This window comes from Salvelinus fontinalis, chromosome 16 (assembly GCF_029448725.1).
Source record: "Salvelinus fontinalis isolate EN_2023a chromosome 16, ASM2944872v1, whole genome shotgun sequence".
In the NCBI taxonomy this organism is placed as follows: Eukaryota; Metazoa; Chordata; class Actinopteri; order Salmoniformes; family Salmonidae; genus Salvelinus; species Salvelinus fontinalis.
Window position 1 is genome coordinate 29,006,671 of NC_074680.1, and position 13,744 is coordinate 29,020,414.

The following is a 13,744-nucleotide window of genomic DNA, read 5'->3' on the forward strand; positions in this document are numbered from 1 at the left end:
CGGAGGCCTCACTGCTCCATCTACGGCTGCCCCCTGGACACTATGATCACTTGGCTACATAGCTGATGCCTGCTTGACTGTCCATTAATTCATGGTACTCCATTCTGTTTATTTGTGTTTTATCTGTCGGCTCTGTGCCTTAACTCAGGATCTGTGTGTGTCTCTGCCCAGTCTTCGCCATTTTTACCTTCTGTTGCTGTGTTAGCTGACTAGCTGCTGTTATCTCACCTGTTGTTTTAGCTAGCTCTCCCAATCATGACCTGCAATCACTTTATGCCTTATTGTATGTCTCTCTCAAATATCAATATGCCTTGCATACTGTTGTTCAGGCTAGTTATCATTGTTTTGGTTTGCAATGGACCCCGTAGTTCCACTCTCCGTACCTCTGATACCTCCTTTGTCCCACCCCCCACACATGCGGTGACCTCACCCATTGAGACCAGCATGTCCAGAGATACAACCTCTCTTATCATCACCCAGTGCCTGGGCTTGCCTCCGCTGTACCCGTGCCCCACCATACCCTGGTCTGCACATTATGCCCAGAATCTATTCTACCACGCCCATAAATCTGCTCCTTTTATTCCTTGTCCCCAACGCTCTAGGCGACCAGTTTTGATAGCCTTTAGCCGCACCCTCATCCTACTACTCCTCTGTTCCTCGGGTGATGTGGAGGTAAACCCAGGCCCTGCATGTCCCCAGTCACCCTCATTTGTTGACTTCTGTGATCGAAAAAGCCTTGGCCTCATGCATGTCAACATCAGAAGCCTCCTCCCTAAGTTTGCCTTACTCACCGCTTTAGCACACTCTGCCAACCCTGATGTCCTTGCCGTGTCTGAATCCTGGCTTAGGAAGGCCACCAAAAACTCTGAGATTTCCATACCCAACTATAACACTTTCCGTCAAGATAGAACTGCCAAAGGGGGAGGAGTTGCAATCTACTGCAGAGATAGCCTGCAAAGTTCTGTCATACTTTCCAAGTCTATGCACAAACAGTTCGAACTTCTAATTTTAAAAATTAATCTCTCCAGAAATAAGTCTCTCACTGTTGCCGCCTGCTACCGACCCCCCTCAGCTCCCAGCTGTGCCCTGGACACCATCTGTGAATTGATCGCTCCCCATCTAGCTTCAGAGTTTGTTCTGTTAGGTGACCTAAACTGGGATATGCTTAACACCCCGGCAGTCCTACAATCTAAGCTTGATGCCCTCAATCTGACACAAATCATCAAGGAACCCACCAGGTACAACCCTAAATCCGTAAACATGGGCACCCTAATAGACATTATCCTGACCAACTTGCCCTCCAAATACACCTCTGCTGTCTTCAATCAAGATCTCAGCGATCACTGCCTCATTGCCTGTATCCGCCACGGGTCCACGGTCAAACGACCACCCCTCATCACTGTCAAACGCTCCCTAAAACACTTCTGCGAGCAGGTCTTTCTAATCGACCTGGCCCGGGTACCCTGGAAGGATATTGACCTCATCCCGTCAGTTGAGGATGCCTGGTCATTCTTTAAAAGTTACTTCCTCACCATATTAGACAAGCATGCTCCGTTCAAAAAATGCAGAACCAAGAACAGATATAGCCCTTGGTTCACTCCAGACCTGACTGCCCTCGACCAGCACAAAAACATCCTGTGGCGAACTGCAATAGCATCGAAGAGCCCCCGCGATATGCAACTGTTCAGGGAAGTCAGGAACCAATACACGCAGTCAGTCAGGAAAGCAAAGGCCAGCTTTTTCAAGCAGAAATTTGCATCCTGTAGCTCTAACTCCAAAAAGTTCTGGGATACTGTAAAGTCCATGGAAAACAAGAGCACCTCCTCCCAGCTGCCCACTGCATTGAGGCTAGATAACACGGTCACCACTGATAAGTCCGTGATAATCGAAAACTTCAACAAACATTTCTCAATGGCTGGCCATGCCTTCCACCTGGCGACTCCAACCTTGGCCAACAGCCCCGCCCCCCCGCTGCTACTCGCCCAAGCCTCCCCAGCTTCTCCTTTACCCATATCCAGATAGCAGATGTTCTGAAAGAGCTGGAAAACCTGGACCCATACAAATCAGCTGGGCTTGACAATCTGGACCCCCTATTTCTGAAACTGTCCGCCGCCATTGTCGCACCCCCTATTACCAGCCTGTTCAACCTCTCCTTCGTATCATCTGAGATCCCCAAGGATTGGAAAGCTGCCGCTGTCATCCCCCTCTTCAAAGGGTGAGACACCCTGGACCCAAAATGTTACAGACCTATATCCATCCTGCCCTGCCTAGCTAAGGTCTTCGAAAGCCAAGTCAACAAACAGATCACTGACCATCTCGAATCCCACCGTACCTTCTCCGCTGTGCAATCCGGTTTCCGAGCCGGTCACGGGTGCACCTCAGCCACGCTCAAGGTACTAAACGATATCATAACCGCCATCGATAAAAGACATTACTGTGCAGCCGTCTTCATCGACCTGGCCAAGGCTTTCGACTCTGTCAATCACCATATTCTTATCGGCAGACTCAATAGCCTCGGTTTTTCTAATGACTGCCTTGCCTGGTTCACCAACTACTTTGCAGACAGAGTTCAGTGTGTCAAATCGGAGGGCATGTTGTCCGGTCCTCTGGCAGTCTCTATGGGGGTACCACAGGGTTCAATTCTCGGGCCGACTCTTTTCTCTGTATACATCAATGATGTTGCTCTTGCTGCGGGCGATTCCCTGATCCACCTCTACGCAGACGACACCATTCTGTATACTTCCGGCCCTTCCCTGGACACTGTGCTATCTAACCTCCAAACGAGCTTCAATGCCATACAACACTCCTTCCGTGGCCTCCAACTGCTCTTAAACGCTAGTAAAACCAAATGCATGCTTTTCAACCGTTCGCTGCCTGCACCCGCACGCCCGACTAGCATCACCACCCTGGACGGTTCCGACCTAGAATATGTGGACATCTATAAGTACCTAGGTGTCTGGCTAGACTGCAAACTCTCCTTCCAGACTCATATCAAACATCTCCAATCCAAAATCAAATCTAGAGTCGGCTTTCTATTCCGGAACAAAGCCTCCTTCACTCACGCCGCCAAACTTACCCTAGTAAAACTGACTATCCTACCGATCCTCGACTTCGGCGATGTCATCTACAAAATAGCTTCCAATACTCTACTCAGCAAACTGGATGCAGTTTATCACAGTGCCATCCGTTTTGTTACTAAAGCACCTTATACGACCCACCACTGCGACCTGTATGCTCTAGTCGGCTGGCCCTTGCTACATGTTCGTCGTCAGACCCACTGGCTCCAGGTCATCTACAAGGCTATGCTAGGTAAAGTGCCGCCTTATCTCAGTTCACTGGTCACGATGGCTACACCCACCCGTAGCACGCGCTCCAGCAGGTGTATCTCACTGATCATCCCTAATGCCAAAACCTCATTTGGACGCCTTTCCTTCCAGTTCTCTGCTGCCTGCGACTGGAACGAATTGCAAAAATCTCTGAAGTTGGAGACTTTTATCTCCCTCAACAACTTTAAAAATCTGCTATCCGAGCAGCTAACCGATCGCTGCAGCTGTACATAGTCCATCTGTAAACTACCCACCCAATTTACCTACCTCACCCCCATACTGCCTTTATTTATTTACTTTTCTGCTCTTTTGCACACCAGTATCTCTTCTTGCACATAATCATCTGATGATTTATCACTCCAGTGTTAATCTGCTAAATTGTAATTATTTGATTTATTGCCTACCTCATGCCTTTTGCACACATTGTATATAGATTCTTTTTTTTCTACCATGTTATTGACTTGTTTATTGTTTACTCCATGTGTAACTCTGTGTTGTTGTCTGTTCACACTGCTATGCTTTATCTTGGCCAGGTCGCAGTTGCAAATGAGAACTTGTTCTGAACTAGCCTACCTGGTTAAATAAAGGTGAAGAAAAAAAGAAAAAAAAAAAATGTCACGAACAAATCTGATAATCTTTTTAAGGCTAATTTTACTCCTCTCCTTACTCTGGTGGAGAAAGATTTTGAACGATGGTCACTACTCCCCCTATCATTAGCTGGTCTAATGAATTTGGTTAAAATCCTTCCTAAATTCTCCTACCTCTTTCAATGCATACCTATTTTTATTCCAAAATATTTTTTCTGCCAACTAGATGGGATAATCTTACACTTCATCTGTAATAATAAAGATCCAAGGATCCGCTAGGTGTTCCTGCAAAGACCTAACTAAACCCTTAGGGGGCATGGCCCTACCTAATTTCCAGTTCTATTATTGGGCTGCCAACGTCCGTGTAATTCAGTACTGGATCTGTGCAGATACCCCACATATCATTCCAGCATGGTTGAAGATATAATCTTCCTCGTGTATGCCATCCTCACTGGCTGCTTTGGCACATTCCCCTATTCATTCTACTACTTCAAGTTATACCAAAAACATTTTAGTAAAAACCACTTTCAAGATCTGGAACCAGTTTAGACATCACTTTGGTTTGCAAACCTATTCATTAAGGGCCCCTCTACTCAGAAATCACATTACATTTTACATTTTACATTACATTTAAGTTATTTAGCAGACGCTCTTATCCAGAGCGACTTACAAATGGGTGCATTCACCTTATGACATCCAGTGGAACAGCCACTTTACAATAGTGCATCTAAATCTTTTAAGGGGGGGGGGGGGGGTCAGAAGGATTACTTTATCCTATCCTAGGTATTCCTTGAAGAGGTGGGGTTTCAGGTGTCTCCGGAAGGTGGTGATTGACTCCGCTGTCCTGGCGTCGTGAGGGAGTTTGTTCCACCATTGGGGTGCCAGAGCAGCGAACAGTTTTGACTGGGCTGAGCGGGAACTGTACTTCCTCAGTGGTAGGGAGGCGAGCAGGCCAGAGGTGGATGAACGCAGTGCCCTTGTTTGGGTGTAGGGCCTGATCAGAGCCTGAAGGTACTGAGGTGCCGTTCCCCTCACAGCTCCGTAGGCAAGCACCATGGTCTTGTAGCGGATGCGAGCTTCAACTGGAAGCCAGTGGAGAGAGCGGAGGAGCGGGGTGACGTGAGAGAACTTGGGAAGGTTGAACACCAGACGGGCTGCGGCGTTCTGGATGAGTTGTAGGGGTTTAATGGCACAGGCAGGGAGCCCAGCCAACAGCGAGTTGTAGTAATCCAGACGGGAGATGACAAGTGCCTGGATTAGGACCTGCGCCGCTTCCTGTGTGAGGCAGGGTCGTACTCTGCGGATGTTGTAGAGCATGAACCTACAGGAACGGGCCACCGCCTTGATGTTAGTTGAGAACGACAGGGTGTTGTCCAGGATCACGCCAAGGTTCTTAGCGCTCTGGGAGGAGGACACAATGGAGTTTTCAACCGTGATGGCGAGATCATGGAACGGGCAGTCCTTCCCCGGGAGGAAGAGCAGCTCCGTCTTGCCGAGGTTCAGCTTGAGGTGGTGATCCGTCATCCACACTGATATGTCAGCCAGACATGCAGAGATGCGATTCGCCACCTGGCAGAGATGCGATTCGCCACAATCACGTTCTCCATCCATCGCTAGTAGATGAAGCCTTCTCCATGTGGTTCAGCCTTGGCATCAAATCATTCAATGATTTGTATATTGACGGCACGTTTGTATCGTTCCAACCAATCTCAGCTAAATTCCACCTTCTGAATAATAATTTCTTTAGATATCTACAAGTGAGCACCTTTGTCCGTGACATGACCACTCAATTCCCCACTCTTTCTGTGAGCCCTCCCACTGATGCATTTTTCACACCATCCCCAACAGTAAAAGGCATTATTTCTTATAGCTATGATGAAATTTACTCTCTTCACAATCCTTCATTCGCAGCTATTAAAACTTTTATGGCAACAGGACCTAGGTGATGAGTTTGCTGATGACACATGGGAAGATATTCTGTACCGTGTCCACTCCTCTTCTATTTGTGCCAATGCAAAATGTGCTAAACTGCACTCACTAAATGCAGGCTTTCTAAGATCTATCCTGATGTCCACCCTGTTTGCGACAGGTGTTGGCAAGCTGCTGCTTCATTAATACATGTTTTGGTCCTGCTCTGGACCTAGCTTTTGGGAGTTTGTTGGCAAGAAGGTTGATTTTACTTATATGGAATATGCCCTATCCTCCCTCGAATTTTGTGTGGATTAAAGATGTCTTACACTTTAGTAAAATGGAGAAGATAAAATTTTCCCTACGGAATTCTTCTGACAATTTCTACTGAATGTGGCAACCTTTCTTTACCTTTAGACACTGCAATTTCCCTCTACTCTACATTAAACTGCCTACCTAAGATGTATTTAATTGATCTACCTTTGTGAGTGTTTAATATTAGCCTGTATTATTATTATTATTGTTCTATTCATTTTGAAGACTAGTCATGTTGTTTGTTTTGTGTATTATTATTATTATTGTTCTATTCATTTTGAAGACTAGTCATGTTGTTTGTTTTGTGCACTTTGTTGTTTCTAATGTATGTTTGTTATGAAAGTATTACTTAAGTATTTATATTTTCTTATGGTCGTATACATTCTTACCTCATTCAAAAAATGTTCCCATGGTATATCAAATGTATAAAACCACATGTGCAATGTACTGTATTTCAAACATTGTTTACTGTAACTGTGAAAGAAAATACCAATAAAAGAGTAAAACATTATTTTTTTTAAAAGGTGGAGGTGATATGATCCTTAACTAGCCTCTGAAAGTATTTCATGATGACAGAAGTGAGTGCTATGAAGCAATGCCCATGTGCAACGCTCTATTGCCTTAGATACATCAATATTCAGCTGATCTCCTACTATTTAAAACCTCTACGTCTGCTCTCTACATGTGAAGTCCTTTATTTAACCTTTCCTCTCCATCTCTGCAGAGGACGGACCCTCAGCTCTTGGCCCAGTTCTACTATGCTGATGAGGAGCTCAACCAAGTGGCCACAGAACTGGACAGCCTAGATGGCAGGAAAGACCCTCAGAGGTGTACTCTGCTGGTCAACCAGTTCAGATCCTGTCAGGTAAGAATCTTAAGGGACTGACACTGGTTGATTTGAATACCCTCTGATTAGGGCCACAATTCTATAGCAAGTCTTTTATAGTTTAGTTGCGCTATGTTTCTAATTTCTTTGACTTCAAACTCCATCAATTAATACAAATAAATAATCCACCATGCCAAGCAAAGTGAGTGAGAGTCCAAGTATTGAAGTTTGACTTTTACCTCAAATGTTTAAATCTACTACTAGAATTCAAGAGTTTGCCAGCAGATTCTGTTAAAGGGACATGCTTTTGAGTTAAGAGGATCGTTATGTTTTACTCCTAAGTGGAGTTTGAACCGCAAAATGGCTGATATTGGTTGGCTAATATGGTAGCGATTATATGATTGGACGGGCCCTTAAATCAAGCCAGCTCACAGTGACAAGGTGAGATAAGGAGTCCCTCGGGGTGGAAGCAGTTGATTCTCATGTCACATTTTGTTGTTGTTTTGATAGCCTTTATCAGGTTGTGAGTAGGTTGTGTTGCTGTTATCTAGGTCAGGACTGAAGGCTTGGATGAGTGACTTCTTTGGAAGGCTTTTATCTAGAGATAGGCTATCATGACACACCTGGTTTGATGTTTTCAGGCAGTATGGGGTCAGAGTGAAGGGTTGAATGTCAGGTTGTTGTTGTATGACTTGATATGTCAATGTTATGTAGATCCACTATAGGATATTAACCTGTTTGACAGGAGCTTAAGCCTATCTGCCTCACAAACGTACTGTATTTGTCTCTGTCTGAGACCTGTCACATGACCGATGGTAGGCCATTGTGTCGATTTGGAGTCGGGGGACTTTGACATTTATATACCATTCATCCTCCATATATGTGGTGAGGGTTAGGTGAGGCGTGTGGGGTCGGGACTGTGTGAGTTGAAGGCTGCCATGCTGCTGCCTGCTGGTGTGATCCCCAGCACTGAGAGATCGTTAGCAGGCCCACCACCATAAATGAGCCTAGTGCACCCAGGGCCCTGAGGGGGGGAAGCTCCTAATAAGGTCACTGCTTGATCCCCAACTGCTTTCCCCCTCTCCTATTTTTCTCTCTCCATCGCTTCCACCCACCTCCTCGCTCACTTTCTCCATTCCATGCTCTCATTGTCCGACCTCTCTTCGTCTTTCGCTCGCTTCATTGTCACCTTAAAGATGCACTATGCAGAAATCGCTAGCAATCGCTCGCAATAGTTTGCCTAATTTCAGTTTATTTGACAAAACAAGCAAGTATAGTGTAGAGAATCATTGTACCATCTAAACTGCTGTGACATATATTTTCCATAACCAAAAATGTTGTATTTTTAACTGTTTTGAAGCTGGTGTACAAAACTGAAAGTAAAATGTGCAAAAACTCAACTTTAAAAACGGGAAGCATAGAAATAGCACACATAGAACAGATACTGCTATACTGCTTCTTAGACTTAGATGAGAATGACAGATCTATAACACACACTTCTATTTGGTCGGGTCACCCAAATAGTTACATATTGCAGCTTTAAATTGACCACGCCCTGATGTGGTCTGTATGTTAGCTTTGCAATGTGATGTGCTTCGTAAACTGATAGAAAGGCTTTTAGCTGACTGACTGCAGGACATGTTCAGCAACTGAGAATTATAATTCCTGGTTTGGCTCTTTCCATATCTCTTCCTAAAGGAAAATAGCAATGCTTCAGGGAAGCTGCGCTGCCTCTTGTTCTCTCAGTCAGTGTTTTGCTTACACACTCAGTTATGGGAAACATGACTTTCACTTTTCAAGTTGCAGTGTAATATATTTGGTATACTTTTAAATCCCATGATTAGAACATTATTTTGGTGTAGGCTATCTTGTGAAGACAAAACACAGTGTTACCAGCATGCTTTCATAATACCCTGTATACCTGAGACCCCCAGAATGGAAGGCAAGTGGTCTGAGCAAAGCAAAACCTAGAGGGTAGGATTGTAAAGAGTGCAAGCTCTCTATTCTGCAGCTACTGTAGGTATCATCCCAATGTCATGTTCTGTGATGAGGGCTGATAGTGGTCAAGATTAGCACTAGCTGTAGTGTACCACACATGGCCAGAGGAACACAGGGCTGGTGGGGGGGGGGGGGACTGGGAACAGGCCAAGACATACGTAGTACTGCACTGCAATAAAGGAGTCGGTGGTTAAGCTTTTTAATCTTTCTCCTTGAGGGCAGCAGAGACTCACTGATGTTCCTGACCAGATTACAGCAGCACACAGAGAGAGAGAAAGAGAGAGAGGGAGTCTAGGCGTGAAAGGCTCATTGTAACTCATTGTTATAACTGTTGTACATGCCAGCTGTTGATTAGCTCTCGCTGTGTGTGCCAGTGTGTGTGCACCGCTGCAATTATGGGATTTAGTTTAGTGTTTTTTATTGAGGGGGAATTAAGATGTGACTGAGGGCTATAATGGGACTGTTCTGGGCATGGGCCTGTAATTGTTTTTGGCCTGTTCCCTGTTTAAAAGGATTCTCCGGCACAGTTGGATACCTTTTTAGCCAGTAGTTTTGAAAGTAGCCCCGAAAATGGTCCCTGAAAATGGCAAGTGGTCCCTGAAAATGGCAAGTGGTCCCTGAAAATGGCAAGTGGTCCCTGAAAATGGCAAGTGGTCCCTGAAAATGGCAAGTGGTCCCTGAAAATGGCATACTACGTCACGTACAGTATGTGCACCACGTCATTGCTCTCTTTCTCGCTCTGCTGTGGGTGCATCTTGTGCATATTGCTAGCTGTCACTCATATGGCGAGGGGCTGAAGCTAATTGGTTGAACTGAATTGCTAGGTTGCTGGCCCACGTGCGGGAAAATGTAGGGAAAATGACGCAGCACAGATTTCATAAAAACAGTTGCTTTCAAACTAGGAATTTCGTAGCAAATTGAGGTAAGAGTAATTCTGCTCATAGATTATGCATATTAACTACACATTGACACATCCAGCCCAAAGTGGGAAGTTTAAAAAATAATTACTAGTCGCCAAAGGTCCGGAACATGTCTTCAAGACACTACATGTAGAGGGTGATATTTAGTTAGTGGATTTACAGGGGCAGTTTGTAACATTATTAGAAAATATGTGTTTTTTTGCTCTGTTTCCAGTCATTAACCCAACAGAAAAAAATATAATGACTGCCCTTTTTCATTCAGTACGTTTATTCACAAATGTATTCAATCTCTTTTCCTGTCACTCTCCATGTGTCTGCAGGACAATGTGTTGAACATTATCAACCAGATCATGGATGAATGTATCCCTGATGACCGAGCCAACAGAGACTTCTGTGTCAAGTTCCCAGAGGAGATTCGCCATGACAACCTTGCAGGACAGCTGTGGTTTGGGGCTGAGGTACTGTACTGTACTGTATGCCCTCCAGTATCATCTCACATCACAATAACTATAGGCACTCTTAAAGAAGTCATGCCCGTTTACTGTCATTTTTCCTATCTGTTCTCACTATGTAAAGGTGTATCGTTATATAGCCTAACTCATTATTCCTTGTGTTAATCAGTTGCACATAGACAACAAGTCTTAATGAGACTAACCTAGATAAATAACTTTAGGTTACGACCGTAACCCCGGTTCTCTGATAGTATGAGTGAGGTATTTCACTTATGGGATACTCCTCCAGCCTATTCGTTTGAAGCCTTTATTACACTACGCCAGCCATGATTGGCTGGATATCGAGACGTGTGCGTCGGGGAAGGGTGTCCCTATTACTCTATAAAAAGTTCAGCGCAGTGTCTCTGAGTCATTCAAAAATATGCACCACCTCTTCCTCGCTCATGCAAGGAGGGGGTGGTCTGGTGAAATACCTCACTCATAATATCAGAGAACCGGGGTTGCGGTCGTAACTTAAAGTTCTCTTTCAAGTATTCGTTTTGGTAGTTCACTTATGTGATGTAAGGGGCAGCAGGTAGCCTAGTGGTTAGAGCGTTGGGCCAGTAACTGAAAGGTTGCTGGATCGAATCCCCGAGCTGACAAGGTAAAAATCTGTAATTTTGTCTCTGAACAAGGCAGTTAACCCACTGTTCCCCAGTAGGCCGTCATTGTATATTAACAATTTGTTCTTAACTGACCTGCCTAGTTAAATAAAGGTTAAATAAAAATATTTAAAAATATATATATACTGACTCACGTATTGCCAGACAAGCTTATCCTGACAACCGACTGCCCTGTGCAATATATCACACACATGGGCTTTGCCCCTTAGAAGATCCTACACGTAAAACAGTATGCGCCAGGGTCGGTGCAGTGACATCAAGCCTATAAAATTTTGCAAATGAATGAGGCGAAGCCCAACTCGCTGCTGAGCAAATATCTTGCATAGATACGCCTTTAAATAAAGCCCAGGACGTAGCCATTCCTCTAGTGGAATGAGCCTGTAGGCCAGCAGGAGACTGAAGACCCTTACTTGTGTTGGCAAAAGCGATAGCCCCACTGTCCAGTGGGAGAGGCATTGTTTAATGAGTGCTTTACCTGTGTGAGGTTTCGCCCATGAAACAAACAACTTAAATCCCTTAGTCCTGTTAATGTAGATGCGCCGAGCGCATACTGGGCACAACATATGCAACCGTTGATGTACCGGAGAGGAAAACAGTGAGAGATAAAAAGCTACCAGCTCAAGGGGAAGACACATTTCAAAGATGGGTTAATAATCTTAGGGGTAAAGGTGGGGTTAGGCCGCAATGATATTGCGGGTGCTATTGTTACCGGGTGCAAATTGTGCACATGACGAGTGCACTGAGAATGTGTGAATGTCACTTACATGTTTGGCGGAGGCCAATGCTATTAATTGCGCGGTCTTAAATTAAATCATCTTCAGTTCCACCTAATCCAGGGGCTCAAAAGGCTGTTGGCATAGAGCATCCAAAACAATTGATAAATCCCATGACGGGGCAAGCTGTTTGGACACCGGACGCAAACGATGGGCACCCTTCATAAAACGGGTGACAAGGGGGTGTTACCCCACTGTCGTGCTCCCAAAACCCACATGACAAACCGAAATAGCTGCTAGATATACCTTAATAGTGGAAAAAGCATTTCCTTTTTCTAATATTTCCTGTGACAGGATTGACAGGATTACAGGGGCAGAGCACTGGAATGGCACTGTCTGATTTAGTGCACCATTCATCAAACACGCGCCATTTACAATTACAAAGGGACCTGGTGGATGAGGCTCCATGTCACGTCCTGACCTTAGAGATCCTTTTTATGTCTCTATTTGGTTTGGTCAGGGTGTGATTTGTGGTGGGTATTCTATGTTCTATTATTTGTATTTTTATGTTTTGGCCAGGTAGGGTTCTCAATCAGGGACAGCTGTCTATCGTTGTCTCTGATTGAGAACCATACTTAGGTATCCCTTTTTACATTTACATTTTTAGCCATTTAGCAGACGCTCTTATCCAGAGCGACTTACAGTAGAGTGCATACATTTTTATTACATTTTTTTTTTTTTACATTTCATTACATTTTTACATACAGAGACAAGGATATCCCTACCGGCCAAACCCTCCCTAACCCGGACGACGCTATGCCAATTGTGCGTCGCCCCACTGACCTCCCGGTTGCGGCCGGCTGCGACAGAGCCTGGGCGCGAACCCAGAGACTCTGGTGGCGCAGCTAGCACTGCGATGCAGTGCCCTAGACCACTGCGCCAGTGGCGCAGTCTTTGTGGGAAGTTTACTTTGTTTAGGGCACATAGCCTTTAGCTTCACGGTTTGTTTTGTAGTGTTTATTGTTTTGTTCGGCGTCTTTTCAAATAAAATAAAATGTACGCTTACCGCGCTGCACCGTGGTCCTCTTCCTTCAACAGCCGTGACACTCTAGCACTCTAAATAGTAAAAATTACATTTTGGGGAAGCCCGACAGTGTTCAAGTTGAACCGTTCACGGGCCAGGCCCAGAGTGCCAACCATTCCGGGTGAGGATGGGAAATCTCCCCTCGCGCCTGGCATAGTAGGTCCCGACTCAGGGGGAGGGGCCTATAGTAGAGTGATCTCTGCTAGCCAGTGTTTCTCTGGCCAATGTGGCGCTATTAGTATGCGAGATAGACCCTTCTTCTGCTCCCTGGCTAGGGTGGGGGAAATCAGGGCCTGTGGGGGAATGTATACAGGAGGACGCGTGGGCACTCATGCGCCAATGCGTCCACTCCCATCGGTGCATCCCGATCCCTCGGGGGAAAAGAACAGTGGACACTGAGTATTCTCCATTGATGCATAAAGATCCACTGCTGGAATGCCGAAGTGCATCCAAACCTGATTGGCTACCTCTGGGTGGAGCTTCCACTCTCCGTGTAGAGGGTTCACCCTGGAAAGTAAATCTGCCCCCAGATTCAGTACTCCTGGTACATGAGTAGCTCTCAGTGACTGGGGATGCACACTGCTCCACATAATCAGTGTGTGTAAGTGAGGGAATCGCCGTTCCCCTTATTTATGTAAGCCACGACAGTGGTATTGTCTGTTCTGACTAGAACATGACGACCCACCAGAAATGGGAGGAACAACTTTAATGCTGGGGACACTGTAAGGAGCTCCAAGCAGTTTATGTCTGGTGTTTCCAGAAGTGTAGTGCTACCATGCAGTCTATGGAGATCTGTACATGTGATGTTTGTGACATATTGGGCTCAGACCTAGAGAAGAGACCCAGCATTGAAACCCTCTCATATTCTTAATGGGATGACTACTAAAGCCGATGCCATCAAACCTAGCAGCCTCAGGCATGTTTTGAAAGAGACTAGGTTCCCTCTGAGAAAC

The 13,744-nt window shown here is 45.4% G+C and overlaps 1 protein-coding gene across 3 annotated transcripts in view; it reads left to right on the forward strand.

Moving 5' to 3' along the window:
- Positions 1 to 13,744, forward strand: part of LOC129812955 (lateral signaling target protein 2 homolog) — an 81,001-nt gene that overhangs the window by 48,715 nt on the left and 18,542 nt on the right. For all 3 annotated transcript variants that reach the window (XM_055864975.1, XM_055864974.1, XM_055864976.1), the window contains exons 2-3: positions 6,861 to 7,001; positions 10,201 to 10,338. In XM_055864975.1, coding sequence (XP_055720950.1) covers positions 6,861 to 7,001; positions 10,201 to 10,338 — 279 coding nt within the window. The remainder of the gene's footprint in view (positions 1 to 6,860; positions 7,002 to 10,200; positions 10,339 to 13,744) is intronic.